This window comes from Labrus mixtus, chromosome 5 (genome assembly GCF_963584025.1).
Source record: "Labrus mixtus chromosome 5, fLabMix1.1, whole genome shotgun sequence".
Taxonomy (NCBI): Eukaryota; Metazoa; Chordata; class Actinopteri; order Labriformes; family Labridae; genus Labrus; species Labrus mixtus.
This window is the reverse complement of record NC_083616.1, coordinates 8,773,623-8,801,232: the sequence shown is the minus strand read 5'-3', so window position 1 is coordinate 8,801,232 and position 27,610 is coordinate 8,773,623. Positions and strand designations below refer to the sequence as shown.

The following is a 27,610-nucleotide window of genomic DNA, read 5'->3' as shown; positions in this document are numbered from 1 at the left end:
TTTGTTTTTCAATAGCATTTTATTTAATGTAATCCTTTTTACGATGACATACGTGTTCTGCAACCCTTCATCAGAAGTTATATGGCAGCAAGTGTAACTCCTGTTAAAGCATTTACAGCAAAAGATAAAGTTCATCACATGGGAGGCATGCACAGTGGAAGTGCATGATGTTGACTGAAGATAATTATTCCACGGCGTACAGCAGGGCATACAACCTGGGACACTTACAGTTGTGACCATCTTTGATGTAAGTGAACAATCTTGAATGGGACAAGATAAAGTTTTACACACACACACACACACACACACACCTGTCATACACATACAAATACAGACAGTCAGCCCCACACGCAGTCATACAGCCAACACAAATTTTTATAAATCTATTTCCTCTGATGGAGAAGATACCCAAACACTGAGTCACGCTGTTTCAAAGGTTGTGTCATGAAAATCATGTAATGTTTAAAAATAGAAAACCCAATATATATATATATATATATATATATTTTCCATTGATGATTATGCAGTAAGTTTAGGGGAAGCAAAAACAAACTGGCCATTTCATCCTCATCAATTTTTACGATATTCTCATGTAACAACTGCCCCTACAGACTATATTAAAAATAGATCAAACAAAAGCATCCTTGTACAAAAGAAAATAAATCAATTATGGTAATAAAAATAAGAGTACAATGTAAATATATATTCATATTTATAATTTTCTAACTGTATTTACAAGAATAGAGCAGTGGAGCACATTGCTGCATGTTCGTTGGGAGTTTTTTCTCTGGATTTGGTCTGAAAAGCAGAACATTGTCCGTCTCTACTGACAAAATAACCGTGCAGGGGAAAAAAAACATCAAAACAAACATAAACCTGACACAATCACAGTCAGTCCTTTTTGATTCTCCTGACCCTCCCATGTGCCTCTCATGTGGAGAAATGCCCAAAGTGGAGAGAGAGGAGTGGAAGTTTTTTTTCTGACACCCTGACAAACCGCCACTCCTGTAAATACAAAGAGCCCCATAAAAACATGGGCACCGCCAAGAACCAGAGATCTGCTCCTTGATGTCAAACCATGTGATCTGACAAGTTCTTCAAGGTGTCCTCCGAGCTCATTTCTCACAGAGCACCAGTGTTTTTTTAGCTTCATCTCTGGGAATGTGGGGCAGGGAGCGGAGGAAGTGTCCATTTTTTTTCTGCATGGAAATGAGGTATCAGCGTTTCTTAATAGCCGCTCCGTTAGAGTGAGGGGGAAACTTTGGCAGGCAGGGCTCCTCTGCTCCGGCATCGTGGGAGAAGACAGAGTCCTCGCCCGAGGAGCAGGTGGAGCTGCGTGTGTCCGGGTAACTGGGGGAGTATTGGTCCAGAGGCATGGACAGCTCCAAATACTCCTGTAGGAGACATATGGGGAGGAACACAAATAAACATTTAATTTCTAACTCCGGTGTTGAAAATGAAGCTAATGCAGAAGTGCAAAAAACTGCAGTTCCTCGAGTGTCCACAAAAATAAGCATATTTATAGCCTGATAGAGAAATGAGCTACAGAAAACAAAACCGTTTCCTCTATGAAAACTGAACAGAGTTCATTTTCATTTAGCCGATCCTCGTATTAATGATATTAAGCCTTAATGTTAGGGGCGGGGTTAGTTTGAGTGACAGGTGGATCCTGCTGGCTGTCAGCGGATCATCAATTGAGAAACTTCAGTCACAGCACTTGACATCTCGGGCATCAACACTAACAAAAATATCCAGCATTCTGATTTATGGCTTCAACTGTTCGTCCAAGAAGTCAGGGATGGAGCTTTTACCAGGAGGGAAACCATAGTATTATCTTTTTGATATTTTGTAACAAACAAGTAACTGTACCTGTCTTGTTTGCTCATTTAGTGCTTAGTACATATATTTAGTTGTTGGCCATCTCATAGGAGTGTGGATTGCTTTCTGGATAGATTAAAGAGAGATGAAGTGTCCAGAAGACCAGTTACGTTGAGTTACTTGGTAAGCTTGAGTAAGCCACTACCACATACACAACATCACTATGTGGGAAACAAAAGGACAGCCATGCTCATTCACCAGCATACGAAGTAAGTAAGGCAACTTCTGGAACCAGACAGCCCACGTGGTGGTTACTGAATGCAAAATTTGAAGCTTAATTTATGCAGTTGACAAACCAACGGATGAAGACTATATATACAGTCTGGATGTATAAATACAAGTTACACAGTCATTCTTCAATTTGAAGTGAGAAGGACTCGCCTGGTTGGATGTCATGGCCAGGCAGCGGTCTAAGTCCTCCACCAGCTGTTTGAATGTTGGTCTATGAGATGGAACAGCATGCCAGCAGTCTCTCATCATCATGTACCTGCAAAGAGCAAGAGATTCACAATTGAATTGTCATGATAATCATGCCTTAAAATAAACCCACACACCCTAGATGTTATTGGATTCATGTGGTTTGTCTGTGGCTCAAAAGTGACAGAAAATCTGAACATTATGTGCTCACTGGGGATCACTTAACCTTCGAATATCTTGTTTTATTAGCTGTCACACAAACAGTGGTAGGGTTTGTTATTATGTTGCTAAGCACCATTGCTGATATACAACAGCAGTAATATAAATATCAATGCCAACTGCTTGGGCAGAGCATGAGTCACAGCAGTGACTGAGACTCATTTAAGAGCCTTGTAGATCATCTTTGACTTTCAAACTATTTACTAAAAGGCACAAATGATTTCAAGATGGAAACTTAATTCTGATTGTGACCACAAAACAGTAAAACATAGACTTAATTTGTATTCAGCTAATGTCAAAATGGGACAAATATTTGCAACATCATGAACAGCACATGTTGGATATTCATCCTTTTGACGTCTCAGCAAAAATCACAACAAACAAATATGAAGTTGTGTCAGCATATAAAGGTTATTTTATCATTCTAATTAGTTTTTTCAAAATGAGAAAATGCTTTCTGATGTTATGACTACAAGCTTTAGTTGAAGAATTCCAGGCACATTTAGACACAGTAGATTCAAAACGTTTCCTTACAGCTCATGAGTGCACGTTGAGGGCTTGTCCATACGGTGTCCTTCCTTAAGCAGCTTGAACAGCTCCTCCACTGGGACTCCGGGATATGGAGAGCCTCCCAGAGTGAAGATCTCCCAAAGCAGCACCCCGAATGACCAGCTGCAGACAGAGACAGAGTGGAGCATCTTACATTTCTGCACGAGAAAATATTCTCTTCACATTCCGTCAAGACTGGATTGGAAAAGTAAAGACGTGTGATACTCACACATCACTCTGGTGCGTGTATATCCGGTCAAACAGAGCCTCAGGAGCCATCCACTTGACTGGTAAGCGACCCTGTAGGAGAGGTATGCAGGTTTTCAATGGTAAAACAGTTTCAGCATCTCCCAGGTTTATTATGAAGAAGTTAGAGCAACATATTCATTAACTAGATGTGCTTATATTCTCCGCTTATTGGTATTCAGGTTAGTTTAAATGTCTGCAGGAAGGAATAATACAAACAGAAACAACCACAGAGAGCACAAAATAGACACAAAAGGACACTCACATTGGTGGTCTTCTTGTAGTAATCGATGTGGTGGATATCTCTTGCCAGGCCGAAGTCAGCGATTTTCATCACGTTGTCATCGGTTACCAAAACATTGCGAGCAGCAAGATCTCTGTGGATACACTTAACAGATAACAGAAACAGAGATTACTTGAACTGAACTCTGGGAATCAGTGTGAATATTTAATGTTCAAAGTGCTCTTGCTTTTAGTTAAGCAGTCTTCTAATGCAGATCTGTCTTTACCTTTTTGGAGGACAAATACTCCATGCCTCGTGCCACTTGGTAAGCACAGGACACCAGGTCTTTGATGGACATGTTCTCCACAGGAACCTGGTCTGGGTTGTAGCAGTACTCCATGCCGGGCGGGCGACGAGCTCGCAGGTACTCCCGCAAGTTTCCCTTGGAGGCGTACTCCACTATCACGTAAAGAGGACCTGGAGACAATTGAAGGAAATAAAAAACATGAATCATCATAGAAGGACATCATGACATAAAGCATTGTTATATAAAAGGGTTCCTTTATTAAAATGATCTTACAGTGCTCTGGATTTAAGGCAAGTAGTTAACCTGCACTTATGAGCAGAGAATAAAAATACTTTATATCAGGGGTTGAAATAAAAAAAATAGTCAAGTTAGATAAAGTTGGTAAATAAACTGAAGTGAACAAAGAGCTTTGTGTTTCAGTGCGGAGGCAGCAGAGCGATGCGCTCTGCGGGGTCATGAGGGGTTAGTTTATACAGTTTTTTCGTCAGGGATGATTGGACAGAAATGGCAGCAGCTGTGGTCGATTCAAACTGAGAACACGGAAGCTGGTGTCAGAATCGTTTAATCATGCGCTTCTACACTTTTCTAAAAGAAAGATTCATGCTCGTCTGAGGGACAACAGTGGGCGAAAGACTGTGTGTGTGTGTGTGTGTGTGTGTGTGTGTGTGTGTTGGCCCAACGAGACCAGAGCAGGTCAGTAGCAGAGCACTGAGAGAGAGCCGTCTGGTCTTACCATCCTGTGTGCATGCTCCGAGCAGATTAATGATGTTCTTGTGCTTCCCGATGATCTTCATCATCTCCATCTCTGAAATCAGGTCTGACAGGTCTTTCTCTGTGGCGTCAGCTGCAGAGGAAAGACAGAAAAAAAACAATCAAATCGGGGTAATTAGTGGATTAGTGCTGTTAAAAAGGTCCAAAAAGGCCTCACAATGATATCTTAGAAACTTTTCACTACTTTAAGAGTTTGTGTGGTGTTTGTCTTGGATAATGCTCCCTGGGGAAAGGCACTTAAAGCACTGGACAATAAATGCTACTTTCCCCTCCATCCCCACTCCTCCGTGCACTTTAATGAACACTGTTTTATATGGGATGTCAAGGGCTCTCGTAAATTTTTACTCTGCTCTCCCATTTGCACAGTGGCTGAGATCCAATGGCAGATGTATCTGAGTATCTCTTCATTACAGTTGTGGTGTTAGAACCCAGAGTCCAGACTCCAGGGACTAGAAAACATCTGTCAAATCTATTACTCTGGAGAGCTCAACTCTATGCAAGATCCAGGTATAAGATAAGCTCTCAGGACTAAAAAGAAAGGACTTACATTTCAACATTTTGACGGCAACCTTGGTCACACGGTTTGGCTTCTCTTTGTCGAGGCCCAGCGCCTCACCCATCACGACCTGACCGAAGCAGCCTTCACCCAGAGGCTTCCCAAGAACAAGTCTGTAAGAAGGAAAAGACACACAAGACATTAACAGGTAGTTTAACAACACACATATGTCATCTGTTTTGTCAAAAAAAGTAATTCTCAATTTGTCTAGCTGACCTTCAATATATGCCTACATCAATTTAGGACAATATTCTTGAGGTAGAGTTACATTTTTTTTACTCACTGCTGCTCTGTACAAGCACATTGTGATCATGCAGTTTAAGGGGACCAATGAGAGGGAACCTCAGCATAAGCTTTTTGAGTCAAAATGAGAAAATTCTCTTCTCTTACACGATGGTTCTGTCCATCAGACTAAATATTTGATTCATGAAACTTCTCTCTTGGATAGCTACTGTTCTTGTCCCTAGAATTTTAATAAGGTTTTGTCCAGGACGTACCTGTCTCGAGGAAGCTCCCAGCGAGGGTCCTGGGGTAGTTCATACTCAGACACCCCAGACAGCATCGGTGATCCGCTGGAGGAGAGGCGGGAGGGACGGACCAGCATCACTCCAGAGTGGATGGAGGAGCTAGAGTCCACAGACACCTGGATTGAAAAAAACACGGACATTACTCCCCTCATAATGGCTCAAAAAACAGATTTAAGAGCTTATTAAGAAAAGTGTGACCAAAAGAGAACAAAAACTATAACATGACCATGTCATAACTATGGAGACCAAATACTTCTAGATTTGATACTTACCTGATGTCCAACACCTCAAGGTAAATGCTAAAATGAACCTGAAATGTCTTTAAATGCATGCTTTTAGTTTTCTGTTAGAAGATTAACACGGCAGAGATTTACAAATGAGCCAAACAGCTCAACACATTGAAAAGCTCCAAAGTTATCAAAGTCAAATATGTCATGCAGAGAGAGAAAGAGGAAATGGAAAGGTGTAAATATTCCGAACCCCCTATCTACTTTCTGTTACCTGTCTGCGCAGTGGGATGCTCTTTGCCAGCTTGTGGACGGCCAGCTGACTGTTGAAGTCGCTCTTCTTGGAGGAGGTGCGAATCTTAACGATGATCACGATGGCGATCATGACGGCAATGAAAAAGAAGCCCACGCAGTAGATGACCACCTCCAGGTAGGTGTGGTTGGCTGGAGGATTGTGTGGTACAGCTAGATGGAGGGAGGAGGGGGTGGCGGGGCAGGGAGTGGGGGTGAGGTCAGCTGTCATCAATTAAATCAAACTAACATAGAAGGTGTGATTTTATAGCCAAACATACGCATGCTTTACAGGCACACACAAACTCACACAGCTGCATTAAAACCAGAACCTTTGACACGATAACATATGGCAGAGTGTTTTGCTAGTTTCATTTCTTTGAGACAAATATGAATGATCACTGAATAATTAGTTTCTCATTGGAGAAATCATCAGGGACCAACCAATATGAATTATAAACATTTAATAAATGGAGAGTCCAATGGTGCTCAAAGGGTCTGTTTTTTATACAGTTACATATCAAAATGTCACACGGCACATCACTTCCTCTTTATCCAATAATATAAGTCACACTTCAAGTCTACTTAAAAGTCTAAAAGCAGTGTACAATAAAGCTTAAGCTCAATAAAGTCATTTAACTGCTTAACTTAAAAACATGTGTTAACCAATTTTCACTTCTGTTCCTAAGACATTTTAATCGAAACCTGTGTTGGTGCTGGAAAACAGTGTTTTTTAAAATATATTCTATTTATGTGTTAGGTTGAGAAAACAGCTACAGCAAGAAAACAGTCCAAATCAGATCTTGTTTTTTTCCTCCCTTTCAGAGAAAACACCAAATGTTTAGACCAATTCTAGGGATGTAATGGACACCATGTTTATGAATACATAGTTCGGTGCATTCCTTGGTTTGGGATGTGGCTTTGTGCAAAAGAACTACATTTCAGAAACGCGTTTATAACACATTTAGACATTTCAGGTCATCAATGAAGCAGTACTTATTATTTTATATAGTTTTTCAGTCTTTATTCTTGAAAGTTTATGCAAAGTGCGATGCTCAAAAAAACAAACAGTGTGCAGTGCTTAAATTTTAAGGATTTTAAATCAAGACTACCACTGAGAAGCTATTTTTCCACGTCATTACTGTGATAAGAAGGAAAGTAACCCTTTACCTGATAACTTCAATTCATTTGTAGTTTGATCTTCATCCCCCCGTTATGTTTGCAACCTTCCCGCTGTTACGGCCTAATTGAGTGACACGCCCCCTGCACCCAAGATGATGCTTTTTCATGGTTATTTATGGTCTTGGTCTTGTCTTGGTCCTGCCCTGCATTGCATTGGTCTTGGTCTTAACTCAGTTTCTATCCCTACAAGTCTTGGTCTTGTCTTGGAGCACTCTGGTCTCGGTTAGTGTGGTCTTGACTACAACACTACCTCAGAGGGACAATATGTCCTAGGAGCACATACACCTCGATTACTTTTTTGCAATTCAAAACGTTTGTTTGTATAACAGAGACACTGCTTTTCCTCTTGATAAATTCTATAAAACTGTTTTTTGGGTCAGTTTCCTTTTCCTCCTTCTAGAATTTCATCAAGATAAGTTTTTCTATTTAATTGTAGAAGAACATTGGCACTAATAAATAGTTCAAAATGAATTACATTCTGTTGGTGGGAGAGCAACTCCAACTACTTTAAGCAGGAAACTCTATTTGTAGAACAATGCATCCCAAACCAAGGGTGCCATACCGACTCCAGTACCCCATTACACCCCTAACCAACACCAGCAGCACAAGTGAACTGCACTTGTGTGAGGCTGACTGACAAGCTGCCTGATAATTGGATAAATGCCCATTCCAACCCTCAGGAATGAGACACGTCCACCACAGAGAGCCAATTATCAGAGCCAGCCGCTGTGCTCACAGCAGGAAATGACATCAGGGATACATGTCATTTGCGGTGCTTGTCAAAGAAAATCAGCTTTACACCATATCAATAGCAAACACCGGTTAAAGAGCAGAGCGGTGGAGACAGATCAAAGTGAAATCTGATCAGAGCTGCCAAACAACTCGTCTCTAAATGAGAACTACTACCTTGCTGAAACCATTAAGTGTGCGTATTTTTAACACTACTGCTCTGTTTTCTCAAGTTAGATTTTTGTTGTCATGGTTTCACAGGTAGCAGACAGCTTCTATGTTGTTTGGCATTTTCTGATTTCATTTGAGAAACATCAGAGCATGGGCCAAACTCCTCTATCTAAATCTAGTTTAGATGGAGCAGGAGCCATGCTGAGGACAGAGAGAGGAGGAGTTGTAGTACTTTGGAGCTTGCCCTGCCTTCCTCGCACATTTTCAACAAAAATAGAGTCTAAAAACAAGACCCTTTTCTGCAAAATGTGAATAAGCAGAGTCAGGCGGGAGTTAGTAAAAGAAAATAATGGAAACATAGGAGAGAGACAGAACCACTGATACCTTCAAAAACGGTCAACCATGCAGAGTGATGAGAGAACCCGATAGAATTGCCCGCCAAGCAGGTATACTCCCCAGCGTCATCAAAAGACACATTTCTCAGTTGGAGGACTTCCATTTCCTTGTCCGTGGTGTTAAGGCCAGCGGTCTAGAAAATAACAAAGGAAGTAGACCCGACAAGAGGCCCAAGAGGGGGAAAGGGAACCATGAGTAAAGGATTCTGAAAGAGAAGAGGGAATGGAGGAGCGTTCTCCTCCGCCATCCAACACCACCTAGAGCCCCTGCAGAGGACTCTATCAGAGAGAGCCTCCCTGCTTCCCCGGTATCTGTTAGTTGAGGAGCTGGTTAGATTGAGTCTGCGCTGCTGGACCCCAAACTGGGCCAAACCCATCACCACATCAAATACCTCAGTCTCATCTCTACATGCAAGAGATGGGCAACATGGAAAACTCCACAGCAGAACAGGACACACTTGTACACACAATCATACTTCTGCAAATGATGTTGGCATTAGAGAAACAACAGGAGGTCTGAGATAGGTGAGCAGAGGAGGACAGCTGGAAAAAAAACAAAAGGGAGGTGGGGGGAGGGGGGGCTGTGAGGCGTGTAAGGAGGACTTTGAAGGGCAAGGGAGCGAAAGTAATAGAAGAAGATGGTAAGAGAGGCCCTTATTAGGAGGGCAGAGCACAGGCATGGGGCAGGAATGAGAGCGAGTCCAACATAAACCTGAGAATAAACACTTTCAACTGTTCTGCTGGGAATTTTCCATAGCGTCATTTACAGTCAGGAGCACTGAGGCAGGAGAGAGGGAGGGAGAAACGGAGGGAGGGAGGAGAGAAACAGCTGAAGTTGTCTCGAGTTAAATGGCCCTAGTTTTTTTCCAGGTGGAGCTGGAAGCGTCTCCGCTGTGTCGTCCCTGTGCGGCTGCGTGTCGGTTACCTGTGGGCTCATATCTGTTGACAATCAGCCAGGCCGACTGATTGGCCTCTCCTATATAATTGGACACTTTACATATATACTCTCCGCTCTCCTCCTCTGTCACATTGTAGAGGGTCAGCACCTGAGCGTCCGAGCTATTGACCCCAGAATGCTGGAAATAAAAACATTGCATGTGCATCACGGGAAAATATGGCAGACACAGGATCAAAATAGAGTACATGATTCATGAAGCTCGTTTCTCGATCATATTAGATACATTTATAATTACAGCAACAGTGAAATAAAGTTCATATTTTTTTTAAAGAATACACTTTGGACCTGTTTTACAAACAAATTGGGAATTTAAGGCAAAATAAATTAGCATTTAATGAAAATATATAATCTAAATTGCTCTCTTTTCTTTTTAAGCATTATACATGGGATTTATCTGTGCCGATTTTGCAGGATTTGTCACAGTCAGCCCCTACCTTGAGCACACGGACATACGGCAACCCATCAGAACCAACTCTGCTCCCGTTGACCTCGATGTGCTTCAGCCACTGGATATGAGGCTGGGGGTCACTGAACACCTTACACTCAAACTCCACGTCGCTGCCCACCACGGCGGTGCGATTAGCAGGAAGGCCAGCCTGCAGGATTGGCCTGTGGGGAGAGCGCTCTGCAACACCACCATGACAAAAAAAACACACAAATGTTAGAGTAGAAGTTTAGCAATGGAGCAAACATGTGATATCACAGATAGACACATGTAGAATGAATTAAAAGTAAAAACCAAGTCAAACAGTAGACAAGGCAGCCTTTATAATTTGATCTGATGCTGCATAATATTTTAAGAAACAGACTGTGATTTTGCATAACAAGAGTTAAGTAGCTACTTCTCCTGATAAATGTTGCCTGTGCTATCATGCTCTTTCTATGAAATTAAATATTCTTGTGCTTCATTGTAAAGACTGGGAAAAGGGAAAACTTAGGGATCTTGCAAAAAGTCAACTGTCCAATACTGTCTGACCGAGTAGTCTCTGTGGGGACTAAGCAATTAAATACTGTCCCCTCAGTGGAGCTGCTCCCAACTCATCAGGGTCTAGCCCCTCTGCTGAGGTCAGAGGAAGCCAAGGGGACATCAGGGACGGAGGGAGCAGGACTGTGATTTATAAAAACGGATGGTGTAGAGTGACAGAACAGGTCCTAGAAAAGTTATCACTTGTCTCCTCGACATGGATGATCACTAAAGATACATGTAACCAGGCTTGATCTATTAGATGTCTGACAAGAGAAGACCAAGATGAACCACTAAGACAGCATGCTTTTGGAATAAGATGACATTTGATTGGTCAAACAGGTGTACTGTTGTGGGTTTTTGGTGAATTATAAGAAGTCTTGTGAATAGTTAGAAGGTGATTAAACCCTAAGATCAAATGCAATTCTCATACTCTTCATGCAAACTGTTCCAAAACACATAGATATCAACATTTCCTACAAAAACACGGATTTCTTACTTCTCAATCTATTTTATTAACTGAAGTGTTATCTCCACTCCTAGACTCGTCTTGCATGATCCATACAATACTGAGAATGTTATTGTTGCTATGCGTGTTCATCGTTTATTTTCTTATACCTTTCTTTTCCACGTTGTCTTCCATGCAACATTTTCTCTTGTCGTGTTATTTCACCAATAAAGAAAAAAAACACATCAAGAGCAAGATTTCCTCGTGAGGCTTATTCATTCCAACAACATGAATAAAGTCAACACTCACCGACTACATCGAGCTGGTAGGTGTGGTTAATGGTGCCGTACTGATTTTCCACCACACAGGTGTAGTTTCCCTTGTCAGAGGGGACTACAGACTCCATTATGATGGTCCACACGTGGTCACGGACCTAAAGGTTTTGGGGGAAAAAAGTAAAGAAAAGTTAATTTACAAAGGCCATAAAATAAAAAAAACTAACGGTCAAAAATGAACATAGTACAGAAAAACATGTTCGACGTATGTGTGTACAAAACAAACGTAAAACTTTCTTGAGCAAGTTTACCGCCAGTGTGTGGCAACACAAAACTTAATACCTCTTCATACTTATTGGCCAGTCCTGAAAGTTAAAGCTATAATTGTATTAGTAAAAAGGAACATAATAAAAGGCCAGCAGGGAGACTAAACTGCATTAAAGACAGCAATCCTGCAAAACTTCAAAAGGAGTCATTTTTCTCTGTCAGTTTTCTTCCAGTAGAAATTGCCGTAAATTAAATTTTGCTCAATTTAAAGCCCTGCCTAACAAGGTCAATGATCTTGATGTGTTGATAACAAGACAACTCACTACTCCCTCTTCCTGTGACACCATCCGGCGTTTTAAACAGCGTATCTTTGCCCCACCACACAAAGGCCAGAGGAAAAAAATCGAAACATGTTTTATATAAATCTGCCCCAACCTGTCTTATTAGCACTGACTGATGTCTGGCTTTTTTTCTGAGACATGTTATAGTTTTTCTTCCATAAATCTGCCAAGACCGGCAGTGTGTGATTAACCGACAGACCTTCAAGGCAATGGCAACATCAAACATGCATATACAGAGAGCGAGCCCATACAGTTTCCCTCATTTAGGTTAAAAAACGTGATGAAGGAGTCCAGCTGCCTGCTGCCAGATGTGTTGTGCTTGGCTTCATATACATGTGGTCTACATTATACCCTCCCTCCGACGTCTCCATGCAGACCTTATGAACAATAGAAGCCCAGCCATAAAAGCAAAAAGTGTGGGAGGGATGAGAGACGTCCACTGCCGTTGATGCAGACCTCTGCACCTTGACAGAAAAAAGCAGCAGCCAGATGGTGAAGTGTGCTGCCTGGCTGGCTGGGTGGGGGGGCTCAGGTGGGGGTGGGTGGGGGCGAAGGGAGCAGGCAGCTGAGAGGAAACTCCTAAATGTGTCCCAGCTGGAGAGAAAGATGTGCTGGGGAAGCACGAGACAAGGCTGGACTGGCCTACACCTTGATGGGAAGAGCAGATGCAGGGAAGGAGGAGGGGACTATCTTAACACACATCGCACACCTGTTGGCCAACTGACACTGATGCAGACATTCCCAGTACATAAAACATTATATTCAGAGACATCCAATACAGAGTTACCATTACTTATTATGATATGTATGGTTTTACCGGTTTTTTAATTTCTACAAAGTGGAGAACAGAGACAGGCTCTCAGAGTTTGAAGATGGTAAACTGTAACTTGAGGAATTTCTAGCAGTTAGGTAAAATGTGGAGATGTATTTTACAGAAGAACAAACAGATTTGAACTTCTTTCCAGAGCATCTAACCTGAACAGAAGGGATTTATTGTGTTATCTCTAAGTGGAAAACAACGCTTTGTACAACAAGCGCTGATGGTTGAAACTGGTTTATAATAGATCCGGTGCACAGCTCTGCTAAGTAAATCCAGAAAGTGCAATAAAACCATCTCTATCAACTATTACAACCTCACAGTTTTATCAGCAGTTACGGTCACATTGGAAACAGGAAGACGTTTACAAAGAGAAATCACACACCATGCATCATACACCAGACACAGCAGGTTTCAGAGCTGTGTGGATATATCATTTCAGAATCAAATGGTCCACCGATACCCAAAATGAGGACAGCCAATGTTATCTTCATCCAAACGGAAGGCTAAGGTTGCCCACCTGGAGGTGTTAGTTTTATGACACAGTGTTCCTTTTTGTGGCTTTGAGATTGATCTAGCTTTGTTTCTAGGGTCAAACGTGAAACTTGCCTCTGCATCTCACTTACAGGAAGTGTTTCTAACTCCTGGGGAGGCGGGGGGCTGGTGATCTAACGTGTGGATGAGATCACTGACACATCTTCACTTTTAGTGATTGAATAAGAAATGCTAAGGAGGGTCTCTGGTCACAAAGAAGAATCTGAGGAGGAGGATTAAAAAGTGCCTAATATTTGTATTGTTTACCTTGAAGCCCCCAATGCGATGGTCCCTCTTGAACTCCTTCCCGTTTTTGTACCATTTCAGAGTAGGAGTAGGGTTGCCGCTGGCCTGGCATCGAAACTTCACAGTCTTACTGGCCGGAACAGCGTGAAGCTTTTTCTCCATTTTTTCTGGATGAGCCCATTGTGGGGCCATTGCTAAACACAAAAAAAAAGACAAAACAAGTTATACAATGGCAGGTTATAGAAGAATATCTTTGATATAGATTAACTAAACATTTTGAGTAATATCTGAAACACTAAAGGGTAGAACTACAACTCGGTTTCTTAAGTCAATGCCCTCTGGAAGAATAGATACCAGTACTAACTGAGTGAAGGTCCGCAAAAATATATTTTAATGTATATTTTTTTATGGCTCTACATGGTGAATGGACTTGAGCTTGTATCGTGTTTTTCTAGTCTTCTGACTACTCAAAGCGCTTTTACACCGCAGATCACACCTACCCATTCACACCACATTCACACACTGATGGCAAAGGCTGCTATGTATGTTGACTAACACCAATAATATTAGCACGTCGCCGACATAGCAGTGGGAGCAGCTTCGGGTTAAGTGTCTTGCCCAAGGTCACATCGGACATGTGGCTGCAGGAGCTAGGGGTCGAACCCCCCAACCAACACAGCCACAGCTGCCCCAACACTGCCCTCTTTTCACTTTAGGCCTTTACACTAGGAATGTGTATAAATGGAAACATTTTATTTGCTTAAAAGTTTAAAAAAAATAAAAGGAATAGTTTTGGAACAAGGAAATTGTGTTTTTTATCATCTCATGTCATGTACGTCTTTGTAACCTGCTACTGGATGCTTTGAATTTCCCTTGGGATCAATAAAGTATCTATCAATCTATCATGAACCCCGGTTGTTCCTGTAAAATTTGCCTCAAACTCCTAAGAATGAAAAAAAATGGATGGATAACATAATTCCAGATAAAGTCACATGTTCCTTACCCATACAGCCCTGCAAAGCTGTACATTGCATGAAAAGAAAATAGATCTCTGAAACGTCTGTGGCTTCACTGTTCCTGAGTGAAAGGGGGAAACAGAGCTCTGAGTGTTTGAGAGCAAACGTCTCTGCTGGGGTTTTGTGGGCAGAGTGGGCAGCAGTAGCCAGATGATGGAGCCTGAGTGTTTTAATTGCTCAATAGACAAATTGGAAGACATCTAAGGTTAACCACGGCAAGTCACCGCAGGACATTCCTCATGTAGGAGCTGTCACCGAGGTAGTGAAAAACCCTCTGATTCAGAGTGAAATCATTCACCCAAATGTGACCCGCACACACACGGCAGACCCATAATTGAATCATAAAGCTCTCAAATCACTGAGCGTGACAATTACTCATCACCCTGTGACACGGGGCGAGCGGGTAATGACCATTTGTTGCAGTGGCATTAGTAACGGGAGGAGATCGGCACACTTACGCAGCAGCTTCTGACTCCCCAACAGTTTGGCTTCCTCTGATGAGGACTCTTCATCTTCATCATCATCCTCACTGGAGGCCAGGGTGTCAACTAGGTAAATACAAAGTTATAGTGAGGTCAAATACAATTCCATTTTAAAAAGATCCACATCATATTTGTTAGCATAGCAGTTTTTAGGATACATATGACAACAATGAACCCTACAACACTACTGACATTCTGTACAGTTTATACGCACATTTTACCAACAGCACTTCAAATGAAGAAAATGGCTAACACAAATCTGTCCCATTTCTACGTCTTTACCTGTGACGTTGAAGACGATACTGTGGTTGCCGAAGGTGGTGCAGGCGTACAGACCGGAGTCGGTCAACTCCACTGTCTCAATCTCCAGCTGTCCGTTACGAATGTGTGTGTGTTCTCCGTCCACTACTGCCACATGGTCCTTTGTCCAGTTGACGGCATGGAGGGAGTCTTTGGCAGGGCATTCTAGCTCGAGACGATCCCCGGGGTAAAGCGTGAAGAGCTCCGGCTGTGTTTCCAATGACACTGCCAAAGAAAATAACAGGATATGGTTTCAATCAAAAAGCTAAGACATTTGTGTAATTGTTAGCATCAAAAAGGGAAATGTGAACATATTAAAAAAAAAAAAAGGTCTAATGTTTGAACTAGCTTTATTAAAAATATGAGTCAGTCATGGTATAAAAAAAAACAGGATAGCTAACACCCAAACGAGCTGCACGATGTCTCTGATAACTGACGGGAACAGAGTGTCCGAATTGTTCTCAGAGCTCTAAAACAAAACCAAGCTGTGTCTGTTCTGTAGAAAAGAAAAATCAGAGGGTGCTCGAATCATAAAACAGGGTCCAGCAGAAAAGTCCTCCCTTGATTTCCTCCCTGCAAACAGCCCGCCTTACCTCTCCCACAAATTAAATCATCTCCCAAATTAGTTAAGGCCCCATCGTCAGGCGGGCAGGGAGCTACTTTAGAAAGGAAGGTGAAATTCAATTAGAGGATTGAAGAAAGGGAAGGTGTTGCGGAGCCAGACACCTGAGCCCCCCTGTTCTAAATGACTACAGAGTCTGCAAGGAGGGAGGGGTTAACCTGATTATGCTGACACACTGTCCATCACAATGGTGTTGTTTGTCTAGTTACAAAGGTTAAGATCAGCACCGGACAACTTACTTGACATTCTTGCTTTAGGATCCCACAGACACGCCAAAAAGGCAAACAGCGTGCACTGTTCTGATTACCGTTTGTGGGCTGCATCTATGGGCCATCATCTGATGGTGATCTAGTCTCTGGAGGAACAACAGCTAACATCTTAGGGCCACTGGTGAAAGCTCACAGATAATGTATTTCTCTGCACTAGATCATTTTCCAAGCTCTGGTCATGTATTTTATAATACTTTTTATAGTGGTTTTAGGTCCAGGGAAGATTCCTTCCAATGCCACGCATGTCTCTATGTGAATTTGGAAAACTTCCTTTTAAAATCAAAGAAAAATGCAGAAAGAAATCGTCAAACTAAAGCAGTTTGGTTTAGAGATTGCATTTCTCTTGCTGCATTTTGTCTCTTTAACTCACCACCTTGCATGTTTTCCTGCATGCAACCAAAACTCACGCGGACGTGATCAGTCAAAAACCCAAAAGGACAACAGATGCGACAAGAACCCCTGCCGAACTAATTTCTTGTCTCCCTTCAACAGATTGTTCAGCTGTCATAATATTGGAGCTGCAACTATCGATAACTTTCAGTAGCAAGTATCTTCACCCTTGGATAACATCTCCTATTCAATAAAACATTAGAGTCCAATGGGACTTAAAAGTCTGGGTTTAGGGCCCGGAGGAGGGGAGTTATAAGCACATCATGTAGTTGCTGGACATTTAAAAAAAAGAACAAAAAGACAAGTTGCATTATTTCACACTGCTAGAAAAAGGTCAATAATCCAGAGGAGTTGTTCCAAAAGGCCTTTAAATAAATGAAATGAAAATGAAATGAGGCAAGCAGAAAATCTTCACATTTGGAAAGTACATCTGAATAATGTTTTATTTGTTGCCTTTGAATAACAACTGTGATTGTAAATCAGTTTTCAAACAGCTGACTAGCTTCTTTTTGCCTCACAAAAGCATTAATGGACTTCTTGTTTAAACTCCGGTTGCAATGGTTATGTTGTTTTGTTCCGGTAGCATCACAAAGTTACCACATGTTGCAGAAGTGTAACATCGAGTGCAACATTTCTCTCATCCTCCTTTCCAATAATGTCCCTTCCCCATTATTACAACACATTTTGAACTAGCTAATCAAACGCCTGGCTGTAAGCGATCTCCCCAAATGAGATCATTCGGAGCTGCATTGAAAGCCCACAGTGTGTTTGTACACGCACATCCTCAAAACAGGAAGCATATCTACACACCATAACCCTCAGGACAACATCAGCAGACCTGACTAATCCCTCCCTCCATCACAACAAAGACCTCCTAACAATAAAAGGGAAGCGGGAGCAGTGAGCATGTGCAGAAAAGCGAGAGCCGGCCAGGGCCTGCAGCGGCAGGTTCTAGTGCCAGTTGCTATGGTGACCCCACTTGGGCCTAGTAAAGGTATTTCCTGGATCACATATGTCTGACAGGCCCTTAATCCCGGCAGGAAAAGGGGCCAGGGGGTAGGATCAACTTTCTCCTCAAAAACAAAACCGAGGGGAGGGGGGGAAGGGGGGGGGGGCCGAAGAGGCACGTAGAGATGGGCTGCAGATATCAAACCTGCACACGGCCTTTAACACAAGGTCTCGGCCTGCACTGTGTGTGGGGGGGCTGACAGTGTGTTTCTGTCCCTGCCCTCTAAATGAAGATCCCACTGATAAGACTGTGTCAACATCCCAGCTGTTAATCTGGCTGCAGACATCATAAAACACCCATAAAAGCTGTTACATTTGCTCGTTGCTTTATTGTAGGCCACAGTCGGGACCATTTGTGCTTCTGTGACAACCTACTTCAAAAAAGAAACACTATTTAGTCTACTCAACCTTACTACTGTGTACAAGAGAAAAGAAAAGAGCAACTGTATTTCTGCTTGACTCAGGGTTAAAGTATTATGCAACAAGTGGCAGGAAACTATAACTCAAAGTATATATTTTGTTCAACTTCTCATGCTGAGGTTAGTGTTACATTTGAAGCCTTTCCCTTGAATCTGAGGATGTTTCATTTTAATTAATCCTCCTGTTGCTATGATTGGATTAAAATGGATTAAGGGGCATATTTTCAGAAAGCGACCCATCTGGAACGTCTCTCATGTGTTCCTCCATCCACTTGGAAACATTGACTGACGTAGCTCAAAATCAGCCTAATTACAACAAATCATGAGAGGAATTTAGTGCAGAAGAAAGCACTGAGAGGTAAAACACGGGGAAGAAAGCTCACTAGTCTGTAAATCCAGGACCAACAAAAAGGAAAAGTTGGCGCCAGTCTCAGGAACCTTCTCTGACTACAAGATAGGAAGCAATATGCCGCGTGAATGACTTCTGGGATTTCCTGCTCTCGTAGGAGTGATGGTTGAATGCAGTGAACTCCGGCTGGTTGAGGCTCTGCGGTACAAACAGGGGTAACTGGCTTTGGCTAGTTCCCTGTGCTGATTTCACCACAGTTGAGTGAGGGGTGGGTGATGCGTAGGGGGGGATTGATAAGAGACAAAAGACAGAACTAGCAGGAAGAATAGGACAATGCCTGTTAGCAAGCCCCAAAATGTCTCCCCGAATGAGTAACCCCCCCCCCCCCCACCCCCCTCCCCCTCCCGAAAGCTCTCCAGTGGAGGAGCTTTTCATTCCTAAATGAGCCGCTGACAATCAGCATGGATTAACACTCAGGAGCTACAAGGATTACTGTGCACAGCAAAGATGTCTCAGTGCCATTCAAATGACTTCAGCTACATTTAGCCTCACGTAAGGGCTCTAATGGACAAACAGGAAAACCAGGACCTCCTAAAAGAATTCATCACCAGTTATTTTTTTAACCCAGATATTTGAAAGTTGACCTACACATCAGAGGAAACAGACTCAATAAAGTGAAAACTTTGCACATTAACAACATAATTACAAAGTCAAGACGCCCACGTTTGCAGAACAAGGTTAAGATTGTTTTACAGAGTGAACAGTTGGCCTGTTATGAACACTAATCTGTCTTGTTTTTCTATCTTTCGCCATTTTCAGACTGCTTTTTCTCAAAAGTTCTGTAACTAAGATCAGCATGCTAGCATCATGCCTTTGTATGTTTATATTGATTCCGCGGCGACGTAATATTGGTGTCGCGTTTGAGCGTTGCGGAAGCGTGGCATTTCCACATACACACACAGCGCAGTCCTCCCCTTGCTGGCTCCGCTGAAATCGTCTTGTCTGTGTAACGCCTCAGAAGATGGTACAGAGGGGAGGGGGGATCACTACACTACGCAAAGATCACTGAGATATTTGCAATGATGGGGGGGAATTATTTACCTTAACATGAATCTTTGTACAAACTTATGGGTTGATCCGATGATATTTTGTGTTTTATTCTTCATCTTGGAGCTACAGTTACAGCATATGATATGGATTAGTTTTATTGAAGCAGTGCCACTTAAATAATCACATTAAATCTGTTATGTACCGATGAGCAGACATCTAAAACCATTTTTCATCTCTTATCATTATTTCTCCTCCTAAGCAAAGGTTTCTCAACAACTAAGCATGGAAGTTGATCTTAGATTTATTTATAGTACTGTGTACAGTAAAGTGCACAGGCTCAATAGAAATGAACTAAATGCACCAGGTTCTCCATGAGCTGAAATTAACTCTGGCAGGTAAAAACTTTAATGTATCAGTTGATGTCCTTAGAGTCAGTTCAATGTTTTGTTTTTCTGATCTCAGAGCGTCAGCAGAGCCGGATCCTCTGGGCCTCCATCACTGTCTAAAAAGGAGTCTTTCTCAGGAACGAGGGAGCTTCACTGAAGGGTCACAGCCTCGTCTACTTTGACTGACAGCAGAGCATCGAGTCAAACAAATCCCCGGAGAACAACGTATAAATAACTTCCTGACTTTTCACTGTAAGAACCCAAAAAAAATAAAAAATACATCCATGCTGAAATGTAAAAAAAAAAAAAAAAAAAAGACTGTTTCTCTGAATGAGCATAGGGGTCAGGAAAATGAAGGGCTGTTGTCATTAAAATGGCAGTGGGCAGCCTATATGTGACCCCTGGAGACACTCAATGAATTGAATTTGTCCAGTGAATATTCTTTTCTTATGTGAACAACACATAACAAAAAAAAGAGTCCCAAGACAAACAAAGAAGCTTGCATAAAACATGACCACTTCCATACAAGCATTTTGTTTCCCTAACCAAGACAAAAGGAATGCAACCAAATGCTTCTGCTGTGATTGTTTGTCGACAGCTGAAGCCATCCGTCACCCAGCAGGGGAGCGGGGGAAAGTGAAGCATTCCCAAGCACAAGTCACTGGGGGAGAGGAGGGGGAAAAAAAGCACACAGGCACAGAGTAGTAGCAGATAGTACCTGGCCATTTGGTGATTAAGAACAGGGAGGAGTGTAAATGCATCAGACTTCCCCCACCCTGGTGGAAATTTATGGCTCACCTTAAAAGACAAACATTCCCTACAGAAACCCAATCCTCTGGATAAGGGAGGGCTTAGAGTAGCATCTTCTTTCCTTTTTTTCAAAAAAGGGGCTAATTTATAGTTTCCCTGGCAGTTAACTCCCCTCTCAGTGACAACAAATACCTTTTCATTACAAAGGGGGAGAGGAGCAGGGACTTCGAAGTAGTGGGGCTGCCCTCGGGCTACAGATGGGAGTCATTTACTCCTCCCTGCTCCACTGTCGGCTTAAACACAGCCACACCAAGTTTATTTTAGGGCTTACAGGCCAAGAGAGACCCTCTTGCTTAATGACTCTAATTATAATGCTGTACTTTATCATATTCTTTGCCGCTCTCCACTTCCGACTGAAGAGTGTAAACATCCAAACCCATCTACCCACAAGTCCAGGCAGCTATTACACTGCTGGACTGTTTCCAAGGGACACATTTTTAAGGATTCGATTTCAGTGCCTCTTTCCCCTTTTTCAGAACTTTACTTGTGCAACAGCCAGACGTGGTTAAATTCTTCACAGAAAACCTTAAAGCCGTACTCCTCAGCGTACAAATTAAATGAAATCATCAGACCCAAATGTTCAGGGAGTAAATAGCTTGCTGTACAGATCGTTTTAGTCAGCCTGGATAAACACATTAGGTGTTGAAACAAAGTTGTGCGACATCTGACGCAGAAAACTCCACTCAAGCAACATCAGACTGAAATGGGGGTGGTGAAGGAAACACTGACGCTACAAAGGACTCCACCAAAGCCTGGACTGTGTTAGGGTACATTCCTGTACAAAGAACAAAGCTTTGATTATCAGGATGGGAGTCAAGATAAGTCAGGCTTAATAAGCGTATGGGTTCAAACAGTTATGCGATATCTACTTATAAAGCAAGCAGAATTAGGAGAAAAAAAGCAGCTTACTAATAAAGCATAAGAAGCTTTTAGTTATGAAGTCCTCTTACCTTCATCAGTGTTGGCAGGCCGGCACTGCGTCCTTAAAACTTGGGCGAATAAAGCCAGAAACAATAGTAAAGTTGGCCTCATCAGCATCCTGCTGAGGGAGCTACAACCGCTGGCTTTTTTGCGACTGGAACTCCATTCAGACCGGTATGGCATCAGCAGCGGGGCATTCACAGGGCTGGACTGAAACACATACAAAAACAAGAAAAGCAAATAAATAAACATGATCATGTGGATATAAATGCCTTTAAAAAGGTTGGTTTTAAGTAGTAGGAACATTAAGACTAGATGGAGTCATGCTAAAACTTGTTAATAGGGAGGTTTAATTCAGGATTGCCTGATGAAAATAAACTTGTGATATGCAGGAGGGACAGCAGGCCCATTCAAAACTTTAAAAGCTTTCTCTCCGGCTCTTCAAAGCAGAACCAGAGAACTAACTGCTCAGTAGGCAAGGAAATTCTTCACTCCTCAATAAGGAAGAAGAGAATATTCTGTCCTTCCATAAGGTTCAAGGTGGGAACTTTTAGCTTTCAAGCCTTCTTGTACAAAAACAGAGATAAGAAAGTTCAGCGCAGCAGGAACGCTCCGATAGCTCAGACAAACAAACAGTGAGATGTCCTGCTCCCTTCTGAGGAATTAAATGTTTAGTTTTGGAAACTTCAAAGTAACCATTGAAGTCTGAAGACATAATGAGGCTCATGACTTCTAAAAAAAATGCTGTGTAGAGTTTCTGTTTTTGCTGCAAAAACCACTCAAAAAGGGTCTAAAGCAGTGATTCTCAACTGGTGGGTCGGGAGCCAAAAGTGGGTCACAGAGACGTTTTAAATGGGTCCTGAAGGTCTGCATGGGGGAAAAAAATGTATCAAAAAGTCTATGAAGCATTTTATTTGAACAGGTTTGTTTTGTCCTGTGTCTTCTGTAACATGTTTGGTAAGATCCAGATTATTTAATTAAATCAATCCACTATCAATTAGTTAAAAAAGATCAGAAATGTGGGTCCTTGGAGTTTGTGGTGGGTCCTTAGGCTATACTGGTTGAGAACCACTGGCCTAAAGGATGTACAGTCCAGCAGTACCAGTGCGTGGCCCTCATACACACACACACATCTGCTCGCATCATCACCTCTGCAGCATCTGGCCGCAGAGATTAAAACTTGGCCCTAACCCCCATAACCCCCCTTGAGGAATTTATTTAAGACCAAAAAACTACAGCCGGTTATGTGACACCCTTGAGGAGAGAGACCGCCAGGCCATCATTTTCACGCTGAGAGATCTATCACCTAACAGTTGGTTTTTGGAGCCCAAAATGACCGACCCCCCCCCCCCCCCCCAACCATTTGCTCCCACGCGTTGTCAAACAAGCTCCAACAAAAGTTGGTTTCTTTTCACTCATCAGGTCAACGACGACTCAAAATATCAACAACAATTACTGTATCACATCTGGGTCAAAGAAAGCTCAACATGGTTTATGTTTTGACACAAAGTCATGTTCAGAGATGCAGCTGCGGTTTCCTTTAAGAGCTATGTTCGCTTGTGTGTGTTCGTCACAGAAACGGTCATTGTATTCTCCTCAAAACCAATTCAATTTCACTTTCCAAGAATGGTCCAGTGTTCCAGCAGCTGAGCTGTGTCAGGGGGGTCCGAGGGGGATAAAGAAGCTTGGTCATCGCAGCGCTGTAAGCAGTGAGTCAGTGTTTGGGAGGAATCCAAGAAAGTGCTTTTTCTGCGAGACAGAAGGAGCCGCGGAGAACGGACAACCACGTTCCCTCGACAACCGCCAATAATTGAAAGAGCAGGAAGTAGATTCTTCAAAGGTTATGATACAACGTTTAGTCACCTCCTCTCAGGGGAGATGCGGTATTTCTTACTATCCTCACACCACACACCCTTCTACACTGAGGATGACCAATATATTAGTATGCCGATACTTTTGGTCACCAAAAAATGTAAACACAAGCAAACAAACGATTTCTTTAAAGCAAAACTGATTAAAAAAATATTCCGGGCCAATAAGAGAGCTGCTATACTGTTAACAAATTGATAATCAGTCGATATTTATAAAGAAATTGCAGTAGGGAAATGCCAAAGTAATATTTGAAAGCAGCTTAATCATTACCCAGTATGTTTTTCCTTCAGCATGCATCCTGGACATTAACAAATCTGAGAGGTTTGTTTAAAGATAGAGGTTTTTGTCATGTGATTATAATTCTGTACAAATTAGATTTTAAAAGGTGTGAAAACCAGAGCCCGACCGATTAATCAGCTGGCCGATAGTACCAGCCGTTATTAGCATATCAAGTGAATATTGGCTAATTTTATCTCAGATATTTGCCAATATTACTACATTTATTCACCAGTCAAATAGCATTTCACTAGTAGTTCTTTTACTGTCATTCACTCTACAGATTGAACATATATGGAACAAAGATATCGGCCAATATATCTGTATCGGATAGTATGGTTACTAAGAACCTGTTAGTGATAATTCAGTCACATTATACTGCCTCAGGACACATTGTTTGGCAGGGATCCGTCCTATTTCATAACTGAGTTCTACAGACTATAAATGGGCAGGATACAGCAGATGGTAAACTTTGAGAAACATTTAGCCATGGTATTAGATAACACTGATGTAATGAAATGACAATACTACTCAACGTGTTCTTCATTGGACATAAACAATCCAAGATGTGTAACCTTCCTTACACACATGGTTTAAAATCAGTGATAAAAAGGCTGAAGTGAAGTTCAGATTTGGGCTCAACATGGGGACAAAATATGTTTTCTCACTCGGCCAAATCATTACAGAAAAATGTCAACAGCAATTGCAAAAAGGACAGAACAGAGATTGCACAAGAACACACACACACTAAAGTCCTCTAGTATGACCAATACAACTTCTCTGCTGGTGAATCAAACCATCTTCAGTATGTCTAAACATAACAAGACTTGAGTTATGACTAACTGCCTACAAGGAGTCAACAGAAGTCAAGCTGAAAGAAAAACTAGCCCAAGATTTACTGTTGTTGATTCTTCTGGTGTAAAATGTCCTTGTTGAAAAGATGCCCAGTAACATGCAATGTATCGAAAAAAGTCCCAAAATACTTTAAAAAAAAATGAACAGTTGATGCTGATAGAAAATAAAAGAAAATATTAATTTAGGCTACACATCTTGGATTGTTTAAGTCCACTAAAGAACACGTTGACTAGTATTGTCAAAGATTAAGATGATATGCTTAGGTTTGGAAAAATCACACTGTTTTTTTTTTTTTAATCCTTCAGAATTGGTAAACACGAGTGAAATCCGGCGAATATGAGAGGTTAAACTAAACGGATAAGAACACACAAGTCACATTTAGCTTCTCTCATTATACAAAGACAAAGGTTGCAGGCCTAACCCATAACACTGCCTGCACCATAATTACTGTTCACTGCCATCCATGCATAAAATTCCTCAGGTCCCAAATTCTGCAGCCCCCACACTCCCCCCATCCTCCCTCCCTGTTTCACTTTGCACTCCCAGCCAGCAACAGGCTGGTGTGCACACAGTTCAGCGGACACAAGAGCATCAGACCGTTCCCCTAAGGCTACTGTTTTCACAAAAACACACACAGCCTCACTCTCGGAGTTCATGGTTTGCCACGAGGGTGCTACAGAGGGCTCAGGTGTCAAAGAGATTACACCAAAATGTAAAGACAATTAATGCTGAGCCATCCGACACTTTACCATTTGGTTGACACTTCCAATCTAATGCAAACCAAGCAAGAAAAACTATCCCTGGAGACTTCATGCTCAGAAAATGTTGTGTTATTAAAATCAGCATTTGACACATTGACAAAACACTTAATCCTGCCGTGTCTTTAGAACAACTTTTGAAGAAAATGTTACTTTTTTCTTGGTAAACTTAACCTCACATAAACCTTGCAAGCATTTATTCCACAACATATTTCTCTATGGATTTACATCTAGTTCCCAATGCCACAGGAGCAGCGGGGTAAATTAATAGGCAGCACAGTTCCTCACTTCCCATTATAGGTTTCAGGAAAACGCTGTTTTCCCTCCTGGTGAACTCCCTGTGGAGACACCGCTTCCCTCAACCATCCATCTTCTCCCTCTTCCTTTATATCATAACATTTAGAGCTTTACATAACATCAGGCTGGCCTCTCCAGACCCAGACTTCATGACAGATGTATTTATAATGGCCGTCCTCTGAGAATTTTAAGATGTGGTTTAACCTCAGTGCATTTCTGCATATGTAATTTGGGCCATGGTTTTTAAGGAAAGAGACACGTTGTGGAGTCAACTCTTTATGTTTGAGCAGAAAAGTAAGAACACAATTTAAAGAAGGGAAGAAAATGTGACAAAAACTGGATTTTTTTTTGTTGTTGCAGAGATTCTGCACAAATGATGTAGTTGCAATGACAAAGTTGAGCAAAGTGCCACATATCCACAGAACCAAAAGTAGTTTATTTTAGCAGGATGCGCTCATCCAGTCCAATCTTAAACATTTGTTTTTTAAGCTTCAGCCTTGATGTGCCTTGAAGTACTTCCCCCCACCCCAAAATTCACAGACCTAATCTGATTAGAGGCGCCTACTGTGACCTGAGATAGAAAACCAACAGGACTGCAGGCAACACTGGGCCTTCTGCTTTAAGGTTGGTGTTTGTGCCCTTTTCATGTACAAACACGGAGGTGTTACAGCACAGGAAACATCATCCACACAGCAAAAATACAAACATACCACAGTTATCCCATCTTGTTTTACGTTTCCAGAACGCAAACACCATTTTCCTAAGAAAAACATGTGGCTGCACGTCTCAAAGGTTTGCTTCAGTCGTTCAATTTACTACAAAAGCCAAGAGGTGCAACAAAATGCAGTCAAATGATTGCCGTGGTTTAGCACCTTAAGCACGTAAATAGACATGTAAGTGATGCTAAATCAAAGAGTAGATGAGTATAGTAAGACACAAACTCACCTTACTGGCGGTGGGCTGAGGAACAGCCAGTGTTGGTCAGATAAGGAAGACTCCCGAGCTGAGATTGGATGTAGAAAAAACTTCCCGACAAACTGTATATCCAGGTATACAAACGTAAAGCCCGTAAAGGAAGCTCACTTACTCCAAGATAAAGACGTTTTGCTAACAAGTTTGCTCATATTTTATCCAAACTTGTGCGACAGGAGAAAAGACTGTGCGTCCCCCACTCTGATAAAAAAAAAAACAAAAAAAACAAATAATCAACGAAGCGGAAAAAAAACAAAACTTCCCACACAGTGTTTAAGTTTGCTTTTTTTTAAAACACCGACGCTGTGTTTTGTTTCCACTTTCAACAAATGTCTTTTATCTCACCTGGCTAACCTGAACATATCCCGGAGGAACACCGCGCGTGTAGTCCCCCTTTATCCCAAAACGCCACGAAATGAAGTCTCCTCACCTCGGAAAACTGTGTCTCAAAAGTTGTTCAACTCTCTCCGTCGAAATATATCGACACGATATGTTGCCTGTCGTTATGGTCTAACACAAGAAAGTCGTAGTTAAAATGAATCCTAGAAAGTGTTCGCACCATTCCTGGCGGAGAAATGCTGTTTAACAACGAGAGTCCGGACTGCTCCAAACCTCCCCCCTTAAATCTGAGAGTATGCGCATCCTCCGGACTGTTGTCAAGACCGGGAGAGTGACATAGACTACTTCCGGTCTCTGTTATAGCATAAAATAAAAGCCGACATTATCAAACAAAAGCTATCGGAAGTTACTGGACAGTAACCTTACTTAACTTTTGTAGATAAACTTGGCCAAATATATACATTACCAAACGAACATTTATTAAGTCTGATTTTTAAGAAAAGGCCACAGCTGCTCTAATAACTGTATTTATATAGGTCTGGAACTTTTCAATACCAAGTTACAATGTGCTTTACGGGTAAAAACTGCAGAAATATTTAAACCAAATTGGCTATACAAATCGACAAATAATAAAAAAAAAAATAATAACGATTATTAACAGGTATTTGAAATAAAAACGAC

The 27,610-nt window shown here is 41.8% G+C and overlaps 1 protein-coding gene across 4 annotated transcripts; it reads right to left on the bottom strand.

Moving 5' to 3' along the window:
* On the bottom strand, positions 1–27,220 carry fgfr1a (fibroblast growth factor receptor 1a). 4 transcript variants are annotated; one of them, XM_061037616.1, is made up of 19 exons: positions 26,936–27,220; positions 26,564–26,621; positions 21,590–21,770; positions 15,319–15,561; positions 15,013–15,102; positions 13,560–13,732; positions 11,368–11,491; positions 10,081–10,271; positions 9,614–9,764; positions 6,195–6,385; positions 5,664–5,809; positions 5,158–5,279; positions 4,573–4,683; positions 3,819–4,009; positions 3,575–3,697; positions 3,293–3,363; positions 3,049–3,186; positions 2,260–2,365; positions 1–1,394 (listed from the first exon to the last, which is right to left on the bottom strand). In XM_061037616.1, the coding sequence occupies exons 3-19, from the start codon at positions 21,741–21,743 to the stop codon at positions 1,218–1,220; spliced, it is 2,502 nt and encodes an 833-aa protein (XP_060893599.1). In that variant the 5' UTR covers positions 21,744–21,770; positions 26,564–26,621; positions 26,936–27,220; the 3' UTR covers positions 1–1,217. The 4 variants fall into 4 exon arrangements, with proteins under 4 accessions (XP_060893599.1, XP_060893598.1, XP_060893601.1 ...); XM_061037615.1 differs by having other exon boundaries at positions 26,564–27,220; XM_061037618.1 differs by lacking the exon at positions 9,614–9,764 and adding an exon at positions 8,678–8,822 and having other exon boundaries at positions 26,564–27,220.
* Between the last annotated feature and the right edge of the window lie 390 nt (positions 27,221–27,610).